Source organism: Macrobrachium nipponense, chromosome 35 (assembly GCF_015104395.2).
Source record: "Macrobrachium nipponense isolate FS-2020 chromosome 35, ASM1510439v2, whole genome shotgun sequence".
NCBI classification, from domain to species: Eukaryota; Metazoa; Arthropoda; class Malacostraca; order Decapoda; family Palaemonidae; genus Macrobrachium; species Macrobrachium nipponense.
Genome location: NC_061096.1, coordinates 25,701,872 through 25,726,871, shown reverse-complemented (window position 1 = coordinate 25,726,871; position 25,000 = coordinate 25,701,872). Strand labels below are relative to the sequence as shown.

General features: G+C 47.1%; 1 protein-coding gene across 3 annotated transcripts in view; it reads left to right on the top strand.

Moving 5' to 3' along the window:
• The window catches only part of LOC135208489 (uncharacterized), a 112,126-nt gene that overhangs the window by 32,470 nt on the left and 54,656 nt on the right, over positions 1–25,000 (top strand). For all 3 annotated transcript variants that reach the window (XM_064240720.1, XM_064240718.1, XM_064240719.1), the window contains exons 5-9: positions 194–1,248; positions 1,635–4,569; positions 4,931–5,143; positions 6,384–6,547; positions 21,632–22,137. In XM_064240720.1, coding sequence (XP_064096790.1) covers positions 194–1,248; positions 1,635–4,569; positions 4,931–5,143; positions 6,384–6,547; positions 21,632–22,137 — 4,873 coding nt within the window. The remainder of the gene's footprint in view (positions 1–193; positions 1,249–1,634; positions 4,570–4,930; positions 5,144–6,383; positions 6,548–21,631; positions 22,138–25,000) is intronic.

Here is a 25,000-nt window from a genome sequence, read left to right as displayed (position 1 = left end):
CAGCCAGGCTATTAGATTGAAATTACTTCATAAACTGCTGCATAAGCAGTAGGTTTGTATGAAAGTAGAGCTTATTTTTAAAATATATTTTAAAATTTTCTCAAGAGTCCTCATGGCTAGAATTTTTTGTGTAGACAGCCATAGCTGTTTTGATACTATATAAGCTATTTTATAACGTTTCATTACATTTCAGATGGAAGTAGATGAAGCTCTTCTAAAAAGTGAATCTACTGAGGTGGCCACCAATCTTATTCTTGGCCGTCTTCATCCGTCCGTCATTTTGAATTCTCCTTTCAAGCCTAAAACATCTCGTCAAGAGTCACAGACCACAGAAACAACAAGTTCCACTTTGATTCAGGGACATCTGTCGTCTGGGAAACACACAATATCAGAAGGTCAGGACACTGCTACAGTGGGATCTGTCAGCTTAAGCTTTGCATCTGTGTCTGAAGAGGGATCTGAGGAAGGCCTAGAAGTATTAGAAGTTTCAGAAGAATTGCTGGACATTTCAGAAGAAGATAAAGATGCAGGTTTCCCGAGTGAGTTAGAGTCTGATGTACAAAGATATGACAAAGACGACAGTCAAGACAACACCTCATCAAGGACAAAAAGTACATCTGGAGTTGATACTGATGAAGGGTTTCCTAGCACAAAGGAAAAATGGAGGGAAAATGTTGTACAGCAGCGTGACTCAGGACGTGGTACAAGCCACAGTGATTATCTTGATAGCTATTTGGACCTTTTAACCAGTCGAAGTGGAAGCAGTCTTAGTTTTCATCCAAGTGGGACTTGTGCATCCAAGTGTGAGACTACTGTTCCAACCACAACTGTATCTGCTGTGTCAGGAATCTCGGGTAGCAAAATGACTGATAATTTTTCTCCTAAATTAGTCTCTTCGTTAGGTGCTGCAAAATCTATTGTTAAGCCAAGACTTGTCAGCTCTGAAGAGAATTTAGAAAAGATATGTCCAGCATCTAAACAGATTATTCAGAAAGAATTAGCTCTAAAGAAATTAAAAAGTCCACCACAGCCGGTTGAAACTCCTGAGGATAAGGATTTGGAAAAAGAGGATGACTCAATTACTGAGGAAGTTGAAGCTTTTGACAGAATTGAAGACTGGCCGAAAGAAATTTTGTTGAAGCCCAGAGCTGCTTCAGCAACTCCTGAACGAAAGGAAAGGAAGAGGAGCAGAAGTAGAAGATGGTCATCTTGCCAGCCATTGGATCCAAGGCGTAGTGTTGGAAGCAAGTAAGATATACATGGTTTAATATTTTTGTATTTCCTGGAATGAGGTCGGGATATGATTCAACAAACGTATTCAGTGGGGTTTTATGTGACTGAAGAGTTTAGTTCCTTTGAGGTTTGCTTATGCTTTGAAAGTGTAAGGTCCAGCTCACTGCATGAATAAAACATTCATTGGTGTGTTTTAGGCTTAGGATCTTACAGCTTTTTAATGTAGCGGCCTTTTGTGTATTACCTTTGAAATCTGTACAGTCACCCCTCTCCTGATTCTTCTTTTATGTTTAATTTCCCTATAAGTATATTACTGAAGTACTTTACTTGTTTATTTATGTATCCCTTTACTTGAAAATATTTGATATGAAAGTATTTAATTACGATACTTTTTATTTCAGGTATTTGGATAGTTACTTAGGTAAACTCACGGATGATGCTTGGCTTCAGTATCCCACCCAGCTATGTGATCGACGCATGGTGTATCTCAGTTCAGATGAATACATTAATGCTGTAAGGCCAAAACCAGCACAGAATTCATTTGATCAGCAATTTACAAGTACAGATATGTCTGAAAATTCAGCTTCAGAGGAAACCAGAAACTTACATACATCTACCGAATCACTCCATAGTTCTAATCCAGATGGTGTAATTAGAGAAAATCCTGCCGATAGAAATTCAGGTTTTTCTTTAGCAGAAGGTTCAGTTGTAGAACAAGAAGCTAGTGAGCAAACCACAGGTAAAGATAGCGAGGTAAGAGGTGAAGCGGAAAACACTGCAGTTCCACAAGATGTAACTTTAAATTTTGATCGGGATATCCCTCCGAAGTTAGAAGCTGCACGTATTTCTGATGATGCCGATGTAATTGTATGTCAGCTGAAGCAAAAAGGTAATACTGTAGTAAGCTCTTCTCATTCCTCACAAGATAGCAGGACACTTAGTGATGTTGATGTGTGTAGACATCATTCTGAAAGTAATGATCAGCAAGGGGACAGTACTAATTTAGAAGCAGTTGTAATTGTGGAATATGATAGTGAAGATGCTGATAGAGTGCAGGGTGATATCACTGGTAGATTACCAGATGAAAGTAAGGTCCCTAAAGATGATGAAATACAGAAAGGGAATACAGTGTCCAGTGGTGTTTCTCAGAAGCCTCATGAATCTGGTTTTGTGTATGATGAAGATAAGTACTTGAAAGCATCAAGGTCAGAATACAGATCAAAGGCAGAACCTAGAAGTGTTGAAACAACTCCAACTACTGAACATGATGATGGGCAAGACAGTTCCTCTGATGATAGCAGTGAAACAGAACCAAGCACAATTGTATGTCTTGAAGATATTCCTTTGGAATCCCCCAGTGAGAGCAAGACTATATCAACAGATAGTGAAGAACATAGTTTCATTAAAGGGGAGAAGGGAATTAGTGACAAAGGAGAGAATGGTATGTCTTCCTTGGGTATGAATGGACTTAAAAGTCACAGGAAAGAAACAGTAATTAGTGTTTCTGAACCATCAGAAGCAGTATCCAGATCCATGGGTGATCAAAGTAATTTAACTAATCATAGCATCAAATTAATAACATCTCAAAAAATGGACAAATTTAAGATAGAAAAACTTTCAAATAGTGATTCAGCTCCTTTAAAACAAGTCAGTGGAAAAACGAAAATATTTGAGTCCGACGTTGAAGAGTCAGAAGAAGAGTGTTTAGTGGTTCAGGTCATTTTGGACGAAAATGGTGCCCATGAAAACCAGAAATCATTATGCGATATTGCAAAATTGGAAACTAAGAAAAAACACGAATTAGTTAATGACAATATTACCAGAAATGAATTGATAACGGTTGCAAACATAGCTGATAGTGAAATGGAGTTGGCTCAGGGAAGTCCAGTAAATGGCTGGGAGGTAACACCTGAACAGGGAGCAAAAGATGCTATGAGTCAAGTTCTGTCACTACTAAAGGCCAAACAGGAGCAGGAATTGGAGGAATTGCGAATGCGTCAGGAGGCAGAAGTACATCAAGTTATTGAGAAATTGCAAAAAGTCTCTCCTCAACAGTTACATGCATTTCTTTCGGCTAGTAATGATAGTGATGTTTTAGTTATACCCAAATCTCGGGGCAGTCCTCAGAATGTTGGACAGATGCCTACAAGTAGCAGTGCTGACTTCCAAACTCAAAGTGAGCACTTGAAAGTTAAGAGTGTTGCCCGATCTATAAGCCCAAGAAGTCCAAAAAGAAGTGTTGATTCAAAGAAAAAGAGCAGCCCTGATGAAGCAATTAGAGTAAGAGCAATGAGGAATGTGCATGAGGATGGTGATGATGATGATCAGTCCACTGTGCCTTGTATTGCATATCCTATGGTAACTAGCACAGAAAGTGTCTGGTCGTTGTCACACCCTCTCGCTTCTTCGGCAGAGTACATTGCAGAATGCACTGGCCATCCCCCTACACATTCTGTTATGTCAGTAAGTGATTATTCTACTTGCATTTCTCATGACACATATCCTACCTCATCTCTTCCACTGATGTCTGAGAGCAACTCATCTGCCACACATGTTTCCATCATGTCAGGTTCCTGTAGTAGTATAACAGGGTCTTTGGCTGAATCTCCTAAGCCTAGGCCATCAAATCATACCAATATCATGCCTTCATATTTCATGTATGATGAAAATAGAGTTTCAGGCGAGGTTCAGAAGGATGACAATTACAGAGCACACATTGCTGAACAAAATTCTACATTTGTTGAAAGTATTACCCGTCCACAGAATGTGCCTCAAGTTTCGTCCTCCTTCAGTAACTCAGACCACAATGCCGTTGGTTGTTCGGCTCATGTCAAAAATAACAATCCTGAAACAGTTGACACTATGAGTTATATTAATGGAAACTGTTTAAGCTATGGAGATGGAATGCAGTATTATAGACTCTTTACTGGAGATGAGGACAATAGCACGACAAAGACTACCTCGCATAGCTCTCAGATTGTGTCATACCCACCTCAGAGCACAGACACTGTTGTACAGCCAGGCTTATTTAGAGTAATTGGTAACAGTCCAAGGCCTACGAGTATAACAAGTCTTCTTAAAGATCATCCAGAAATGTTTGGAGAAGAAGTTTTGGAAGTCAATTTGGAACATGATGGTGAGTGGACCTCTACGGAGGCAGAACTTAGAGAGCAACATGTTCATTCTCGAGAGCATCATAGCCATTCCATGTCTCATGGTGGAACAGTGTATCTTCGTCCTCCCACCACTACAACAAGTACAAGTTCTATTGTAGCTGAAGGTGGACTTGATATGGTTCCTGAAAGAGAGAATGCTGCAGCTCCAAGTCATCATCTGGTAAGTTGAATTAATTACTTTATACAATAATATTAAGGTACTTTATCAGTAATTAAATATTAATAGTACTGTAAATTTTCAGTTCTAAACTCTGAGTTAGCTTCCCTGCTCTGCCAGCGTTGAATCAGAGAAATTTATTTCTGGTGATAGAAATTAATTTCTCAATATAATGTGTTTCGGATTCCACAAAGCCGTAGGTCCCGTTGCTAGGTAACCAATTGGTTCCTAGCCACGTCAAAATATCTAATCCTTCGGGCCAGCCCTAGGAGAGCTGTTAATCTGCTCAGTGGTCTGATTAAACTAAGATATACTTAAGTTCTAAACTACTGTATATGTTTGAATTCCATATTTTCCATTCCAGGGTGAAAATCTTATTTTCATAAGAGGAATAACCAGATTACAAGCGTGTGTCCGTCGCTATTTGACACAGCGGTTGCTTCGTACTAAATTTGTACAGGAACAGTTGGCAACTCTATCTGAAATTGCAAAGCTTGCCCAACAGTTTCATCGAGATATACTCACCGACAATATTCAGAAAGGGGATGTTGATTTCCACAAAACATTATATAATCAGGTAACATATACTATCTGGTAAGCAGTAAATATTTGTCAATTGTGGAATAGGAGATAGAATTTGAAATACTGATGTAAAAATTTTTCTTAGTATGAGGATTCATTTTGTACTCATAAGTTACAGAAAATAATAGCAATTATATTTTTGGAAATTTCTGTCTTACTTGTGTAACATTGGGTATACTAGAGACCTACTCCACCCTTACCAAGGTTCTTAACTATTCATTTCAAAAGTATTTGCTAATTTTTTCAAATTTTGTAATGTCAAAATCTAATGTTAGTGATGACTGTATTCTCATCTTATATTCATCTTGTAAGTGTCAGTCAAATTTTTAGTTCATGTAGTTTTTATGCAAAGTGGACTTGGTGCATAGCATACTTGCTCTGAAGACCAGTGTGTATTCCTAAAAAATAAGAAAAAATAGAAGAGGAATGAAAAGGGCAAGGCTTAACCCCAAAGGAAATTGTGAATTTTGCACAAAAGATGAAAGAATAAATATGGGGTCTTGCAGGTATTTCAGCTTTGCTTCTGATATTATTTTATGAATATATTATTATTTCAGATTAGAAAGATAGTTTCCATAATGTACTACATATTTTATTTGTAATTCAGTCATATGTCTTAATTTTCGGTTTACTATAAGTTTCATAAATATGTCTTGTTCCAAATTTTTGTATGAACTACTCTTGTTAATTTTTATATTCATGCAGTGTTGAAAACATTATACTTGAATCTTATGAGTTATGTTCACTGGTGGTATTGCTCTGAGAAAGTATTTTAGTTGGCTTTTATCTCTTAAAATTTTGTGTAAATATTTAAAGGGATATGGAAGCTGAATTAATCAGCATGATTTCAACTTAGGTTATTGTTGAAATCAAGCCAAAAAGAATGCCCATCTGTGATAAAGAGTGAAGCTGAATTATTGATAGAACAGGAACCAATAAAGATAAATAAATAGTATAGTATATGTGGTACTTGAATTAATATTAATCAAGACATAAGGCAGACTAATTAGTAAAAGCAGCTTTAAACTTTAATATAACAGAAGAGTCTTGCTCCAGCTTATGATGGTGACTATATGGAAAAGAAAATGATCAAGTTTGGGACAGGCTTTGATGAAAAGTAGACAGAACAGATAAAAGATTAGATTAAACCAAGAGGTCAAAGCTGCTTGATAATGTTTTTTTAAGGAGGGTAGGTAGAGTGGTTTTAAATTCAGGAAATTGTTCCTTTTATACAGGAGAGAATTGCTCGGGACAGAATCCGTAGAGTATTTGTAGTGCTAACTGTTGAAGAACAAATGGCTCTCATACATCGAGATCGACAGTTGTGGCATCTACAGCAGGAAAGGAAAAGGGGCAGTGATCCAAGAATTTCACCAGTTCATGTTAGAACAAGAAGCAGGTGAGATTGTATTAGTAGTTGATAGATGGTCCCCAAGTCCTTCCTACTTGGAAGGGACTGCCATAGAATTCCTACTTCTACTGATTTCACACTCATCCAGAATCACTACCCCTTCATATACTGTATGGAAGTTATCCTGCACGATCAGAGAGAGTGGCTTTTCAGAGTTTTCTGCTGCAGTTACCTGCTAGTCTTTATCTGCGAAAGTGGTCATGGTTTATTTTAGCTGATTTCTTTGTAACCTTAGAAACACTTACGCTCCTGTTCTCTGCTATTAAGGGTGATTGCTCTGCCTTCACTACTATGACTTAGACTTATAGAACACTAAGAACATTTTTTACCTCCAAGTTGGTACTTGCTTCGCTAAACCACCTTTTAGGGCCTCTTTTCTCTATATGGCCCTTAAGACAAATAGACAATGTTCTTAGTTCTTGCTGCCTCCTCTGAGATTGTCAGTGAGCTTCACGCCTTAGCAGGTGAATATCATTGTCAATTATATGAAGCAGTATGTGTGTCTGTTGATTGTATATGCACAGAGAAAGTAGATACTATTTTGCGAGTTTTTATGCAAATCCTTGTATGTGTGTCTGTGCATGTGCACGTAGGGCTTTTTACAGATTTATGACAGCAATAACAAACTATTTAGACATATGACAAGTAACAAAATATTTATTTGTTCCGATACGTATACAAACCCTCGGTCCTTTAACAATAGGAAGGTACTTAGCGGCAGCTGAACCGGTCATAAGCTTCGAACAAGGGGGTTCGGTAGTTAACTACTTGTCCGGCAGTTGGCGGTCAGCTCGACTGCGAGGAGAGGAGTCACTTTGCTTTCGGCCGTGCTGGTGATTAGACGTGTTGCTCACCTCTCTGCCGCTTCTAGTCGTATGCTTTGTTTTCTTCACTGTGTGAAGGCTTTTCTCTTTCCCTTTTACTGTGTGTGTTTGTGCAAGGCTATACACATAAGTACGTGTCTGTTTTGTATATTGAATACAGTGATATTCGTGATTGGTATGGAATCCCAAGAGCCGGAGAGACCCCCTCGCCCCCCATCAGCCGCAGATTGTGCCCTGGTGTGGAGGGCTGTAAGTGTGGGGCCTTTCGGTCCTCTGTAGAGGTTGATCCTCATGAATTTTGCACTCGGTGTCGAGGGCGAGAATGCTCTTGCACCGAGCCATGTGATATATGTGTTGTATGGTCGGAGGAGCAGTGGGAGCGCTATGGGGGGAGAAAGAAACCGCGTAAGCCGGCCTAGGAGTCATTGGAGGGTTCTCCTGTTACTCCTTTGGTTATGGACACGTCTTCTTCTTTTCTCCCTCCATCGCAGCTCCCTCGTATGGCTCCTTCCCCTTCGGGGGGGAGGTATCTTGCTCCTTCTCCTCTCTCGATCGGTCGAGCGTGGAGGATGGGGCTAGGTACCCCAATATTCAGTTGTATTTGGGGTCGTCCGTTCGCTCGGGGTGGGAACTGTCCCCCCCTGGGCGAGGGGAGACCCCCCCTCTTACTAACCCGACTCTGTTTCCTTCCTCAGATCTGCTTGCCCTGAGACTTCTAAGGGTCCGTCCCACTTCCGCTGGTCCTCCTGTTCCTTCGGGAACATGGCCCATCTCTCCTTCCGCAAGGAAGAAGAAGACGGGGACCGGAGGAGCTCCGGCTAACACCGGTACCTCCTCGCCTGGCGCCAGAGGTTCTGCCTCGGCGCCGGGTACCGTCTCGGCCTCTCGCTCGCGAGAGGTACTGAGTGTACGGTCACCTGCGAGTGACCATGCAGCCAAGACCCAGGCAACCGAGTCCGCTCGTCGCCAGGATCTGGGCACGGAGTGGAAGACTGGCGGGATTCGCCCAGGTGACTCCCACCAGACCAGTGATCGCTCTCGCGGCGATCCGCCGGTACCCAGGGTTGACGCAACGGTCCCAGACCGGCCGCGGGGTGAGGCGAGGAAGCGGTCCCCTCGGTCACCTGGACCAGCCTCGGCTGGTCCAAGCGGCGTGATGCGCCATGAGGACAAACCTCGCTCCCACCGCGACAGCAGACTCTGCTGGTCCCCTGACCGCCGCTCCTACCGGGACCAGGCGGAGAGGGGGACCAGCAGCAACTCTCCTGACGCTCGGGACCATTGCCGCTGTTCTCGGTCCAGCCGCTCTCCCCGTGAAAACCGCTCGACCAGGCCTGCAGCTCTATCGCCACCGTGGGTTGGCGATTGCCTGCAGCCCCCCCAGCACACCGGTTCTGCCAGTGGGTGAGGGGGGAGAGCGTCAGGTCTACCTCTCCTATCCCTTCAACTTCCTCGGGCTACACCGCGATCCAGCGACAACGCCCTACGAACCTGGCAGGAGGAGACCATGAGGGGTCTGTTGCGGTTCCTCCTCTGGAAGGAGGAGGGTCTCGGAAGGCGTTCTCGCTGGACGGGCTTGACAGTCCGTCTCTGCAGGACGCAGTCACTCCCGAGATCCAGAGGTCGTTCGTGGAAGTTATTGCGCTGATCCATCAGCACAACAACCTCGGGGAAGGATCGCGCTCCCACCTTCCGAGCCTACATTGGGTTTGGAGTCATTCTGGGGACCCAAAAAGGAACCCAGGACGATGGTGGGTCTGCCGCGATCAGCCTTGGCTGACAGTGTGCTTAGCCAGGTGGACGCTCTCGTCTCCAGACAGGAGGGTTCGCTTCAGTCCGGCAGGTCAGCCAAGCTCCTTCCCCCACCTCTACCGCGATAGGGGGCTTTTACGTGCCATCAGAGGACCCTCTGCCACCTAAACAGGTTAACCTGGAATTAGCTAGGCTAACTCCGGGGGTGTGTGCAGCAGCTCCTGTCAGAGAACCTCTGGTTCTCGCAGCAAGAGGCACTTGCCTTGGAATCTACCGCTATGGCAGCATTCCAAGCAGTCTCGTGGCTAGACCTGTGGTCCCTCACAGTGTCTAAAGCCACGGCCTCCTCGGGAAACCACTCCTGAAGGGGACCCGGCTTTCGTGAGACTTTGCCAGTCTGGAGGTAGGGCTATCTCCTACTTGGCCCACCAGACGGCTAACCTGTGGGCCAACCTGGTACTGAGGTGTAGGGACGCAGTCCTCACTCGAGTGACCGGGGCGGCTGGGCGAGAGGCGGCCTTGGGTTTTCGCAACGGACCGGTGCAGAGTTCCTCCTCTCTCTTCCCCAGAGAGATGGTGGATGCTGCAGCGGAAAAAGACTGCCTTCGAGAGGAAAAAGACTGCCTTCGACTTCGACTGTAAGGAGTGACCATAACCAGCCCTCCTCTCAGGCCTCCTCCTCTCGAGGAGGAACCGGGAAGAAGTCGAAGAGAGGAGGGAAACACTAGGGACGGCGTTCCCCCTCACCTGCTGCCGGAATTGGGGGCTGCCTGGCGAGCCATTGGGCAACATGGCAGTGCTACGGAGCGGAGACCTGGATAGTGAACGTCCTTCGGGAGGGATATTTACTACCCTTCGAGTCTCGGCCACCCCTCACCTCCAACCTGGTCCAACATCAGAAGTACGTTCCTGGTTCAGCCAAGGATGTGGAGCTTCGACAGGAAGTAGAAGCCATGCTGAGCAAATGTGCTGTGGAGATTGTATGGGATCAATCACCGGGCTTCTACAGTCGACTTTTCCTGGTGGAGAAGTCCTCGGGGGGCTGGTGCCCGGTGATAGATCTCTCTTCCTTGAACCGATTCGTTCGCCAGACTCAGTTCACGATGGAAACTGCATGATCAGTGCTCGATTCCATCAGGGAGAACGACTTCATGCTTTCTATGGATCTGAAGGACGCATATTTCCAGATACTCATCCATCAATCCTCCAGGAAGTACCTCCGCTTCATCCTTGAAGGGACACTGTACCAATTCAGGGCACTGTGTTTCGGTCTCTCAACCATCCCACAGGTGTTCACGCGAGTGTTCACAGTGGTGTCGGCTTGGGCCCACTTGGTAGGGATACGTCTTCCGAAGTATCTCAATGATTGGTTAGTCCTGGCGAGCTCCTGCTCACAGTTGCTACAGGACAGAGATCGACTCCTCGAATTCTACCGCGATCTAGGGATCGTAGTGAATTACGAGAAGTCCGATCTCGAGCCCAAGCAGAGGATGAAGTACCTGGGCATGCTGATCGTCACGGTAGTAGGGTGAGTCTTCCCCGCAGATTCGCGGATCAGCAGGTTCAGGGAGGCAGCAGGACGGTTCCTGTCCCTTAAGGAGCAGCCAGCTCAGCAGTGGCAGGTTGTGATCGGTCACCGTCGTCTCTCAAGAAGCTAGTCCCTCACGGGCGTCTTCACCTGCGGTCTCTTCAATGGAGACTAAAGGAGTGTTGGTCACAGGCAAGAGACCCACCTTTCTTCCCCGTGTCCCTCACGGAGGAGGTGAGACAGGACCTAGCCTGGTGGCTGGATGACGGGAACCTCGTAAGAGGAGTGCCTCTTCGCACTCCCCCCCCGGAGATGTTGCTGTTTTCAGACGCATCGACCGAGGGATGGGGCATACACCTGGAGGAGTTGCTGGCTGCGGGTGTGTGGAACTATCACAACAAGCATCTTCACATCAACATCCTGGAGCTCAAGGCAGCGTTCCTTGCTCTCCAAGAGTTCCAAGATTGTCTGGTGGGACACTCAGTGGTGTTGATGAGCGACAACACCACGGTAGTGGCGTACATCAACAAACAGGGGGCCCTAGTGTCCCTCCTGTTGCATCAGTTGACATTGCAGGTGCACGAGTGGGCATGACACACTTAGTAGAGCTGTCAGCCCGCTACATTCCAGGCACAAGGAATGTGGTAGCCGACAAGCTCAGCCGTCGGGATCAGGTGATAGGAACCGAGTGGTCCCTTCACCTAGACGTGGTGGAAAGGCTCTTCAACCTGTGGGGGCGTCCAGTTGTGGATCTTTCACCACCCGTCACAACAGAAAACTCCAGGTTTTCCACTCGGTTGTGCCGGACCCATGGGCAGCTGCAGAGGACGCTCTTCAACACCCATGAGACAATCTCTTCGTGTGTGCCTTTCCCCCGTTCTGTCTGATTCGCAAGGTGATCGGCAGGGCGCTGATCACCTTGAATCTTCTAATGATCCTGGTGGTGCCCAAATGCCTCAAGCCGTTTGGTACCCGGACCTGCTGGCTGTGCTCGCTGAAGCACCGAGAGAGATTCCCCCCTGGCTCAACCTCCTGTGCCAGCCACACGTAGAATGGTACCACCGGTCGGTCAAGTCCGTGTCTTCACGGCTGGCTTTTATCCACCATCTCTCGCGAGCGAGAGGCTTTTCTCGCAGCGCAGCAACAGAGATGGCTGGGTACCTCAGACGGTCCTCTGCAGCTGTATACGTACCAGGGAAAGTGGTCCGTCTTCTGTGGTTGGTTTAGTGGACGGGGTCTCTCTCCTCTCAGAGCCACTATTCAGCAGGTAGCGGATTTCCTCGTTTTCTTCACCGAGAGAAGCTCCTCTCCGTCTCCGCAGTTAAAGGATACAGAGCTGCCCTAGCCCTAGTCCTTAAACTGCGAGGAGTGGATATCTCCTCCTCCTTCGAGATCTTCCTCCTTATGAAGAGCTTTGCGAGGTCTTGCCCACCCAGGGAACTCAGGCCCACTGGGTGGGATGTGACTCTCGTCCTTAGGAGTTTGACTCGAAGACCCTTTGAGCCACTTCGAGAGTCGTCAGACAGGGATCTGACCCTCAAGACCCTCTTCCTGCTGGCCTTGGCATCAGCGAAGAGAGTAGGGGAACTTCATGGTCTTTCCTTCGACGTCAAGCATTCCAGGGGATGGGGATCCGTGATGCTCGATTTCGTCCTGAACTTCGAAGCGAAGACTCAGAATCCTTTGGTCCCTGACGACCAGTTCGAGTCTTTCACAATCCCCTCCCTGAAGGACTTCACTGATAATGATGCGGATGAGATGCTGCTTTGTCCTGTGAGGGCGCTATGGCGCTATCTGAAGAGAACTCGACACCTCAGGCCTGAGTGTCGACGCCTCTTCGTTAGCACTGGGGTTACCAAGAAAGAAGTTTCCAAGAACACTCTTTCTTTCTGGCTGCGTGAGGTGATCAGGAGGGTGTACGACACGGATGGTAGTGATGACACTCATACCCTTTGTCCGAGAGCCCACAAAGTCAGAGGTATTGGTCCAACCCTTGCGTTCCGCAAAAACTTCTCCCTGGCCCAGGTTCTAAAGGCAGGGGTTTGGGCCAACCAGACCACCTTCACTTCCTTCTACCTTTGGGATATTACCCACAGGTCCTTGGATACCTTTTCCTTGGGACCCGTTGTGGCTGCTCAACAAGTTGTGTAGTCTACCCAGCACCCGAGCGGACAGAACAGCATGAATGGACAAGTGAAAGAGAGTGTGACTGGCTTCTCTTCTTCCTTCGTTCTTCCTCCTCTACCTGTGGGCAGAGGGCCGCGGTCGTCACTACGCTGAACAGGAAGCAAATGCAGGTAAGCAACATGACTGAGCTCCATCCTATCCCTTTCAGTAAGGATAGGAGTGTTTATTCCACCACCCCCCAACAAGGGGGGGAAGTGGAAGCCAACAAGCGACAAACCCCATGACTTCATTTTGTCTCTTGAAGTAGGAACTAGTTCTTGTGTTTTTTGCTATTTGTAAGAGGTACGCTTGCCTCCCTCTTATAAATTTGGTCCAGAAGTCTGACCACTGATCCTGCGGTGCACACCCCGATCAGCTGGGCAGAGGCTAGGATCCCTCCCTTTGCTCTTACGACCAGGGAGGGAACCAAGGTAGGACGAACCAGTCTGTTCATAAGACTCAGATTCCACCCACCAATAAGTGAGTCTTCTTATTGTTAAAGGACTGAGGGTTTGTATACGTATCGGAACAAATAACAAGTTGTCGAAAATTGTATTTTTCCTAACCATACAAACCTGAGGTCTTTTACACATAGTCCCACCTCATGCCACCCCTCACTCTGTGTTTCCTGGGCCTAAAGCAAAGTGACTCCTCTCCTCGCAGTCGAGCTGACCACCAACTGCCGGACAAGTAGTTAACTACCGAACCCCCTTGTTTGAAGCTTATGACCGGTTCAGATGCCGCTAAGTACCTTCCTATTGTTAAAGGACCTCAGGTTTGTATAGTTAGGAAAAATACAATTTTGGACAAATTGTTATTTTGTAATAGATGCAAAAATTTAAGAAATCTTTACACTATCCAAAACACACTTTATGAAAGAGGGAGAGGAGGTAAAATATTGATACACAAACATCATAATTGTTCCGACACGGGATACAAACCTTTCGGTCCTTTTACAATAGGAAGGTTACTAGCGGCAGCTGGATAGGTCGTAAGCTTTCAAACAAGGGGTTCGGTAGTTACCTGCTTGTCCGACAGTGCGCGCGCCGCGCGACTGGGAGGCGAAGAACCACTTTTGCTTTAGGCCTGCTGGCGTGTGGACGTGTGTATCATCGCTCTCTGCCCGCTTCATCGTCGTTTGTGCTTTCGCATGGTTGTGTTTTCTCTTTCTGTTTGTCTAGTGAAACTGAATTGCAAGTACAATCATATTCCATTTTTTTCATATTACTTTAATTGTGAAGTGAAGGATCATGGATTCTCCACGCCCTCCGATTATCTGACGACTGTGCCCCGGGACTGAAGGGCGTAAATGCAGGAAATCCCGCAGTTTCCCGGAAATAGATCCTCATGTGTTATGTGCTCTGTGTCGGGGGCGCGAATGCTCTCGCACAGAGCCTTGTGTTGTTTGTAAGAATTGGTTGGAGGTGCAGTGGGGCTTGTATGAGGGCAGGAAGAAGCGAAGGCCTGCAAAGGAGTCGTTGGAAAGCTCTCCCGCGACTCCTTTGGTGATAGATACTTCGTCGTCTTTCCTGCCCCCTGCTCAGCTCCCACGTATGGCACCTTCCCCTTCGGGGGGGTTATCCAGGTCCTTCTCCTCACCCGATCTGTCGAGTGTGGAGGAGGGCGCTCGGTACCCTGATGTTCAACTGTACTCGGGGTCTTCTGTCTGTTCGGGGTAGGCCTCATCCCCCCTCGCGTTGGTAGAAACCCCCCCTAATCACCCGACTGTTGCTTCCACAAGTGCTTCTGCTGTGAGGGATGACCTTGGTTAGGTGTGGGCGTCTTTGGGCTTGCAGGGCGTGCCTAGTGTCCAGGGGCTGCTTTACCATTTGGCTGGGTCTGCTGCGGTCACGCATGCAACGGTGACCACTACGACTACCACCCTGTCAACTCCAGGGTACGCCACTCCCCCTCACCAGGTGTACTCCCCACATGCTGTGTCAGTGTCTCCAACAACCTCAGTGCAGGGTCTGATCGCTGTACCGAGGGGGGGCGTGTCGCCGCCGCCCGGGTTTGCCGTGCTGCCTTGGCCAGACTTCCGCTGCCCCAAGAGCTCGCCCCTGAACCTGCCGCCAATACCTAGGATGTCGCTGGCGCTGGCTCAACCTCCTATGATGCCTGTACCGACTGCCGTACCTGCCCAGACTATGCCGACCGTTCCTGCCGTTCCCGATGTTCCTGCTGTTCCTGAGATGTCCGCACCTGCTGATGTCGTTCCTGCTTGTGGCGTTGCTGTTCCAGACGTTGGTCTATCCGGACAGGTGCGTCCGGGCCCTGTTGCCTCGGCAACAGCAGTCCCGGCTCCGCCCTGGATGGTAGACTTAACGTCTGTCCTGAGGAAGCTGGTGAAGAAGAAGAGGAAGGTGTCTTCGTCGTCTTCTTCGTCGTCGTCGTCTGCTGCCTCTCCCCCTTCGACTTCTAAGGCTTCACAGCCGAAGAAGAAGAAGGTTGCCTCCTCCCCTCCTAAGAAGTCTCCTTCGGGAGCTTCTCAGGGCCCGTCTCACTCCGGTGGGACGGGGGATTCTTCCGCTGGTCCTCCTGCTCCTTCGGGAGCGGGGCCCGTCTCTTCTTCCTTGCGGAAGAAGACTGTGGGGACCAGAGGGGTACCGGCTAACACCGGTACTTCCTCGCCTGGTGTCAGGGGCTCTGCCGCTGCATCAGGTTCCGTCTCGGCCTCTCGTTCGCGAGAGGTACCGGGGGTGACCGTACAGCCAAGAACCAGACGCCAGAGCTCGCTCGGCGCCAGGTTCACGGCACGGAGCGGAAGGCTGGTTAGAGCCGCTCAGGCAACTCTCACCAGGCCAGCTCTCACTCTCGCGGCGACCAGCTGGCTACCCGGGTTGACGTGACGGTCTCTGACCAGCCACGGGCCAAGGCTGGGAAGAGGTCCCCCCGATTGCCAGCGTACGGCAACCAGCAGTAGCTCCTCTGACACGAGATCGGGGCCGCTGTTCTCGGTCCAGCCGTTCTCCCCAGGGAGACGTCTCGACTAGGCCTGCAGCTCGATCACCACCGCGGGTTGGTGATCGCCTGCAGCCTTCCAAGCCCACTGGTTCTGCCAGTGAGTGAGGGGAGAGCATCAGGTCTGCCTCTCCCATGCCTTACACTTCCTCGGGTTACACCGGGAAGAGTGAGGCATTGTGGAGTGATCGTGAGGGGTGCGCCCCGCACGATCCCGTCACGACGCCGTACGTGCCAGGCACAGTCCTCAGATTGACCAGGACGTATGCGCAAGTGACAGGAGGAGACCGAGAGGGGTCTGTCGACGTTCCCCCTCCTGAAAGGGTAGGGTCTCGGGATGTGCTCTTGTTCGAGGGACTTGACGGTCCTACTCCACAAGATGCAGTGACTCCCGAGATCCAGAGGAACTTTGCTGAGGTTATTGTGCTGATTCGTCAGCACAACGACCTCGGGGAAGGGTCGCCGCTCCCACCTTCCAAGCCCACGTCCCGGCTCGAGTCGTTTTGGGGCCCGAAGAGGGAACCCAAACCGACGGTGGGGTTGCCACGATCTGAGCTTGACGATTCTGTTCTGAACCAGGTAGAGTCTCTCGTCTCCGGACAGGAAGGCTCTCTCAGGTCAGGCAGATCGAACAAGCTGCTTCCACCTCCTCAACTGCGACAGCGGCGTTTTTATGTGCCTTCAGAGGATCCAATGCCGCCCAAACAGGTAAACCCAGAGTTAGCCAGGCTAACTCCGGGTGTGTCTCTGCAGCAGTTCCTGTCTGAGAACCTCTGGTTCTCGCAGCAAGAGGCACTGGGCCTGGAATCTAAAGCTATGGCAGCTTTCCAGGCCGTTTCTTGGATAGACCTGTGGTCCCTCACAGCAGTGTCTAAGGTCGCAGTCAACTCCGGGGGAATTTCCCCCGAAGAAGACTCGGCTTTCAGGAGACTCTGTCAGTCTGGAGGAAGAGCCATCTCCTTCCTCGCCCACCAGACGGCAAACCTGTGGGCCAACCTTGTACTTCGCCGTAGGGACACAGTCCTTACCCGAGTATCCAGGGCAGCTGGGCGTGAGGCGGCTTTGGGCCTTCGCAATGGACCAGTACGGAGTTCCTCCTCTCTCTTCTCTGGAGAGATGGTGGACGCTGCGGTGGACAGACAGCGCACTGATGACAGTGACCGTCTTGTTCACCAGGCAGTTTCGAAGGCTTCTGGGCAGCCTCGAACTGCAGCCAAGCCAAAGAGCTCGGCTGGCGTTTCCTCGGCTGCTAAGACGATAGCCTCGTCGAAGCCCCAAGGAAAGACTCTGTCTTCTTCGACTTCTGCTAAGGGGGCCCATAACCAGCCCTCCTCCCAGCCGTCCTTCTCACGAGGGGGGTCAGGGAAGAAGTCGAAGAAATGGGGGAAACGCTAGGGACGGCGTTCCTTCCCCCTCACCTGCTGCCGGAAGTGGGGGGTTGCCTGGCAAGCCATTGGGCAACTTGGCAGCGCTACGGCGCCGAGACCTGGATAGTAGATGTCCTTCGGGAGGGATATCTATTACCCTTTGAATCTCGGCCACCCCTCACCTCCAACCCGGTCCAACTGCAGACTTACGTTCCAGGTTCATCGAAGGACGTGGCGCTACGACAGGAGATCGAGTCCATGCTGAGCAAACGAGCTGTAGAGATCATCACAGATCAGTCACCGGGCTTCTACAGCCGTCTTTTCCTGGTGGAAAAGTCTACGGGGTGCTGGCGCCGGTGATAAATCTCTCTCCCCTGAACCGATTTGTTCGCCAGATTCGGTTCACGATGGAGACGGCACGTTCCATGCTCGAATCCATCAGGGAGAACGATTTCATGCTTTCAGTGGATCTGAAGGACGCGTATTTTCAAATACCCGTCCATCAATCCCCCAGACAGTACCTTTGCTTCATCCTCGATGGGACGGTGTACCAATTCAGGGCACTTTGTTTCGGTCTCTCAACCGCCCCACAGGTGTTCACGCGAGTGTTCACTCTGGTGTCTGCTTGGGCCCATTCGGACGGGATACGTCTTCTGAGATATCTCGATGATTGACTAGTCCTGGCGAGCTCCCGCTCGCAGTTGCTGCAGGACAGGGATCAACTACTGAAGTTTTGTCGCGATCTGGGGATTGTGGTGTACTTCGAGAAGTCCGATCTCGAACCCAAGCAGAGGATGAAGTACCTGGGTATGCTGATCGACACGGTAGCAGGGCGAGTCTTCCCCACAGACTCGCGGATCAGCAAATTCAGGGAGGCAGCCAACCAGTTCCTGTCTCGGCAGGAACAGGCAGCTCAGCAATGGCAAGTCGTGATCGGCCTCCTGTCGTCACTCGAGAAGTTAGTCCCTCACGGGCATCTTCACCTGCGGTCTCTTCAGTGGAGACTAAAGGAGAGTTGGTCACAGGCGACAGACCCACCATACTTCCCCATGTCTCTTACGCTGGAGGTAAGGCAGGACCTAGCCTGGTGGCTCGACGACAGGAACCTCTTGAGAGGAGTGCCTCTACGCACTCCCCCCCCCGGAGATGCTGCTGTTCTCAGACACATCGAACGAGGGATGGGGCGCACACCTGGAGGAGTTGCTGACTTTGGGAGTGTGGGACAATTGCGACAAGCACCTTCACATCAATGTCCTAGAGCTCAAGGCAGCGTTTCTCGCTCTCCAAGAGTTCCAGGACTGCTTGATGGGACACTCAGTGGTGTTGATGTGCGACAACACCACGGTAGTGGCTTACGTCAACAAACAGGGGGGCCTAGTGTCTCTCCTGTTGTACCAGTTGACACGGCAGGTGCACGAGTGGGCCGCGGCTCACTCAATAGAGCTGTCAGCACGCTACACTCCAGGGAAGAGGAATGTAGTAGCAGACAAGCTCAGCCGTCGGGATCAGGTGATAGGAACCGAATGGTCCCTACACCAGGACGTGGCGGAAAGGCTCTTTGACCTGTTAGGGCGACCAGTTGTGGATCTGTTCGCCACCCAGCACAACAGGAAACTTCAGGTTTTCTTTTCAGCTGTGCCGGACCCATGGGCAGCTGCAGAGGACGTTCTTCAACACCCGTGGGACAACCTCTTTGTTTTTTGCCTTTCCCCCGTTCAGCCTGATTCACAAGGTGATCAGTCGAGTGCTGACCACCCCGAATCTCAGAATGATCCTGGTGGCTCCCAAATGACCAGGCCATTTGGTATCCGGACCTGCTGGCTCTTCTTGCAGGAGAACCGAGAGAGATTCCCCATTGGCACAACCTTCTCGCCCAGCCACACACAGAACGCTACCACCGAGCAGTCCAGTCTCTACAACTTCACGGCTGGCCGTTATCCACCATCTCTTGCGAACGAGAGGCTTTTCTCGTAGCACAGCAACAGATGCAGCTGTGTACCAGGGGAAGTGGGCCGTCTTCTGTGGTTGGTGTCATAGACGGGGTCTATCTCCTCTCAGAACCACTTTTCAGCAGGTAGCAGATTTCCTCATATTTCTTCGCCGAGAGAAGCTCCTCTCAGTCCCCACAGTGAAAGGATATAGAGCCGCCCTGGCACTAGTTCTGAAACTGAGGGGATTGGACATTTCAAACTCATTTGAGATCTCCTTGCTCATGAGGAGCTTCGAAAGGTCTTGCCCACCCAGGGAACTCATGCCCCCTGCGTGGGATGTGACTCTCGTCCTTAGGAGTTTGACTCTAAGACCCTTCGAGCCACTCCGAGAGTCGCCAGACATGAGCAAGGAGATCTCGAACGAGTTTGAAATGTCCAATCCCCTCAGTTTCAGAACTAGTGCCAGGGCGGCTCTATATCCTTTCACTGTGGGGACTGAGAGGAGCTTCTCTCGGCGAAGAAATATGAGGAAATCCGCTACCTGCTGAAGAGTGGCTCTGAGAGGAGATAGACCCCGTCTATGACACCAACCACAGAAGACGGCCCACTTCCCCTGGTACACAGCTGCAGAGGACTGACGGACGTTTCCAGCCATCTCTGTTGCTGCGCTACGAGAAAAGCCTCTCGTTCGCAAGAGATGACCCTCAAGACCCTCTTCTTGATGGCCCTGGCATCGGCGAAGAGAGTAGGGGAACTTCATGGTCTATCCTTCGACGTACTACACTCCAGGGGATGGGGATCTGTGACGCTCGATTTCGTCCCGAACTTCATTGCGAAGACTCAGAAACCATGGATCCCTGACGACAGGTTCAAGTCTTTCACAATTCCCTCCCTAATGGACTTCACCGATAATGATGCGGATGAGATGCTGCTTTGTCCTGTGAGGGCGCTACGGCGCTACCTGAAGAGAACTCGACACCTCAGGCCTTGAGTGTCGACGCCTCTTTGTTAGCACCGGGGTAACCAAGAAAGAAGTATCCAAGAACACACTTTCTTTCTGGCTGCGTGAGGTGATCAGGAGAGCGTATGAGGCTGATGGTAGTGACGACATCCATACGCTCTGTCCGAGAGCCCACGAAGTCAGGAGCATTGGTCCTTCCCCTTGCGTTCCGCAAGAACTTCTCCATGGTGCAGGTCCTGAAGGCAGAGGTCTGGGCCAACCAGACTACCTTCACCTCCTTCTACCTTCGGGATATTGCCCACAGGTCCTTGGATACTTTTTCCTTGGGACCCATGGTGGCTGCTCAACACGTTGTGTAGCTAACCCAGACCCTCGCAGGCTGAAACAGCATCGAGTCCTGGTGTGACTGTAAGAATGGATGAGTGAATGAGAGTGTGACTGGCTCCTCTTCCCATCTTTTTCTCCTCCTCTACCTGTGGGCAGAGGGATACGGTCGTCACCCTGCTGGATAAGGACGAGATGCAGGTGAGCTATATGACAGAGCCCCATCCTATCCCTTTCAGGGAAGAATATCCACCACTTCCTCCTACAAGGGAGGGGAAGTGGATGCCAACAAGAGACAAACCCATAACTTTATGTTGCCTCTTGCAAACAGGAACTTGTTCTTGCTTGCTGGTACAAAGAGATACGCTTGCCTCTCTCTTATTACTACTTGGTCCAGAGGTCTGACCATTGATCCTGCGGTGCACACCCCGATCAATCGGACAGAGGCTTGGATCCCTCCCTCGCTCTTACGACCAGGGAGGCATTCCAAGGTTGGGCGAACACCAGTCTGTTCACAAAAGACTCAGATTCCTCCCACCAAGAAGTGAGTCTTCCTATTGTAAAAGGACCGAAAGGTTTGTATCCCCTGTCGGAACAAATGACAATTTGTTGAAAATTGCATTTTTCCTAACTATACAAACCTGAGGTCCTTTTACACATAGTCCCATCTCATGCCACCCCTCACTGCAGTATTTGCATGGGCCTAAAGCAAAAGTGATTCTTCGCCTCCCAGTCGCGCGGCGCACGCACTGTCGGACAAGCAGTTAACTACCGAACCCCTTGTTCGAAAGCTTACGACCTATCCAACTGCCGCTAGTAACCTTCCTATTGTAAAAGGACCTCAGGTTTGTATAGTTAGGAAAAATGCAATTTTGGACAAATTGTCATTTTTTTCTCTATTCTGAAGTGATTTTCAGTACGTATTGTAAATTTGTGTTAGTAGTTCTGCACTGCTTATCATGAAGAGAATATGTATGTAATTTAGTATTATGTTGATTTGACATTTACTTGAAAACCATCAAACTATGTTTATTATAGTATTATTATCTGTAAAATGTTATATGAACAGATTTCCCCAAATTTAAAACAAATATTGCTTTGCCATAGGGGAAATATCCAACGTGTTTGCCATAGGTATGTAGTTATGTATTTTAATTTCAGGTTTTGTTATCATGAAGTTTGTTGTCCTTTGTGATGGTAGCTTGGAATTGGTTGTAGACAAAGATTTTTACAGTGTTTTTTTTTTTTATTCTTTCAGATATCAAGAAGACCGGCAGAGGTCAACAGTGCCAGTTAGAACATCTACAAAAAGAGCTTCTCCTCAAGGATCACGAAGCCAACAAGAAAGAAAGACACGCACATCTGTATCAGGTCCTACCAAGAGTATTAGTAGTAGTAGTACTCCATTAGTGCAACCAACCCTTGTTCAGCCGCCACAGTCAGCGTCACTTGTAAGGTCTGCTCGCTCTGATTATCGAATGTCTCCAAGAGGAAGCAGGTTACCTGTACATGTAGCAAGATCATCTTCAAATTTAGATAGTGGAACTCATTCTGCATACCGCTCTTCTAGCAGAGCTGCTCGGTCTCCATCTCAAGATTCTCAGTCTTCAGTGCAAACTGCATCTCATCGATCTGGATCCAGTAGTTCCCGAAGTAACAGTACTTCTCGTCTTTGTGGTCGAACAGGTACACAGGCACCATCTAGAGTTACAAGTCATATGACAAGCACAAGAACTTGCACCATCAGAAATGCTACCAATAGAGGTCAGTCCAGTGTTTCATAATTATTTATATTTGGAAGTGATTATTTCAAAAAATCATAATTCCAAAATAATATTTTGCTTGATAGTGTAAATAATATAATTTACAGTTTAAAAACTGTAAATCCATGATAAAGACAAGCAGACACATACACATAGACTGAAAGCAAAGCACCAATAGATCATGTTCTAACAAAGAAACTGGCTTGGGAAGGAGAGTGCAAAAGCAAGAACCACTTTCCAAGGTGGTCAAAGAAAGACTGACGCGTCACGAGGTTCCAAGCCCGGTCGGTGACCAGCTTCCACCTTGTACACGCATGAGTTGCCAGATGCCACAGATTCCTTGCTTTACAATCCAATTGTTTTAACTGGTTTCCAGCTGGCGCTAGAAGGTTATCCTATTGTTAAAACCTCAGGTTTGTTAGCTATGAAAAATAAAAATTGATAAAAAATTTTCATTTTGCGAAATTTCTGAACTTAGTTTCTTCGAGCGATAATTATGGTATTACATTTTATCTGTAGAAATGTTATGCTAAATTTTCCAAAAGGATTCTTCTCATTATAGAGACCATTGAATTCATTCTAAACCCTGACATGATTGTTCACAATATAAGGTCTAGTGAGTCAGCCTTTTTCTAAAAACACAAATGGTTGTGGGCATGCATTGTTGCACCTTTGTTTGTTTTTACTATTGAGGCTGATTGTTAATTTATAGATATACACTTGATGGCTATTCCATATGAACTAATAACAGCTTTCATTGTGTGTAATTGAATATTAACTGTAAGACATATCAGCTGAATGTCTTAATTTGTTCATAACAAACCCACAAGTTATATAGAGCCCAAATTGTCTTAATATCCACAGACACTAAAGATGAGAGAGGCAGAATTGCTGAAGGCGAAGTTTCTGGAACATCAGGACAAGATGAAAATAAAACCTTATGATGATGCAGTATTTACTGTGAATAGTGTAATTGTATGTATGTACTGGTCTACAGTAAATGTGTTGAAAACCATCACTGTATAAGAAAAGTATGCTAGGCTAGTCTGTATAGCATTGTGGGAGTTTGCAAATATACCCATTCAACATATGGTTACTCTTTGTGACCACAAAGAGTAGGGTTTTATGAAGCTGTATTGTTAAATTACACAGTTTTTAATATATTTTATGAAAAACAAGCTTTTCTGGATCTTGACTAATTCAAGAACAGTTAGACTAGGATTTCTTTATTTGCAGAACTGCAGCAATAAATGATTAATGAGTTTGTATATCAGAAAAACACCAGGTCAGTAAGAAAACTTCATGGAATAAAGCTCTTGTTAAGTACTCTGGTTTGGCCAAGGGTTTTTGCAACTCACACTTAACCCTCTTACGCTGACTGGACGTATTTTACGTCGACATTTTTTGTCTCCCGTGTGCCAATTGGGCGTATTTTACATCGACTTACAAAAGTTTTTTTTAAAATTCGCGGAAAAATACTTATAGGCCTACCAGCCTAAAACTTGGGGGATGCTGGGAGTTAACGGATCAAGGTGTTGTTTTGTATACAATCGTTACGCAGGCGCGCAAGCGCGAATTTCTTTCTTGCCGCACTAAAAAGTATCTGTGACACATCTCGGAAATTATTTCGTCACTTTGACATAATTTTTGTGCCATTGTAAATTAGCCGTTACATGAAGTATTATACGTATATGAAAATGTGTGCATTTTTATGTAGAATACAACAATAAAATACTCACAATTGTAGCTTTTATCAGTTTTGAGATATTTACATATAAATAACGATAATTGCCAAAATTTCAACCTTCGGTCAACTTTGACTCTACCAAAATGGTCGAAAAACGCAATTGTAAGCTAAAACGCTTATATTCTAGTAATATTCAATCATTTGCCTTAATTTTGCAACTAATTGGAAGTCTCTAGTACAATATTTTGATTTATGGTGAATTTATGAAAAAACTTTTTCCTTACGTCCGCGCGGTAACTCTTCCGAAAAAAATCATACATGCGATTGTGGTAATGTTTGCACCATTTTAAAATTAGCCGTTATATAAAGTTTTGTATATGGAAATGTGCGCAATTTCATGCAACAATACACAACATTAATCCAAAAACAACCCATGGTTGTAGCTTTTTATCAGTTTTGAGATATTTTCATATAAAATAATGATATTGCAAAATTTCAACCTTTCGTCAACTTTGACTCTACCGAAATGGTCGAAAAATGCAATTGTAAGCTAAAACGCTTATATTCTAGTAATATTCAAGCATTTACCTTCATTTTCAACAAATTGGAAGTCTCTAGCACAATATTTCGATTTATGGTGAATTTATGAAAAAAATAACATTTTCTTTACATCCGTGCGGTAACTCTTCCGAAAAAATCACGTGCGATTGTGGTAATGTTTGCACCATTTTAAATTAGCCGTTACATAAAGTTTTATATATGAAAATGTGTGCAATTTCATTTAGAATACAACTAAAAATAATTGAAGGTTGTGGCTTTTCTCATTTTTGAAATATTTGCATATAAATCACGATAGATAGAAAAAAAAACCACGTTCCGTCAACTTTGACTCTACCGAAATGGTAGAAAAACGCAATTGTAAGCTAAAACTCTTACAGTCTAGTAATATTCAGTCATTTATCTTCATCTTGAAACAAATTCGAAGTCTCTAGCAAAATATTTAGATTTATGGTGAATTAAAAAAAAAAAATCTTTCCTTCCCTCCGCGCGCGGATTCTCCGCCACAAATCTCCGAAATACGTACGTCCCATTCTCGGAATATTTGCTCCATTTCATATTAGGCATTTCATAGAGTTTTATATATGAAAATGTGTGCAATTTCATGTAGAATAAAACA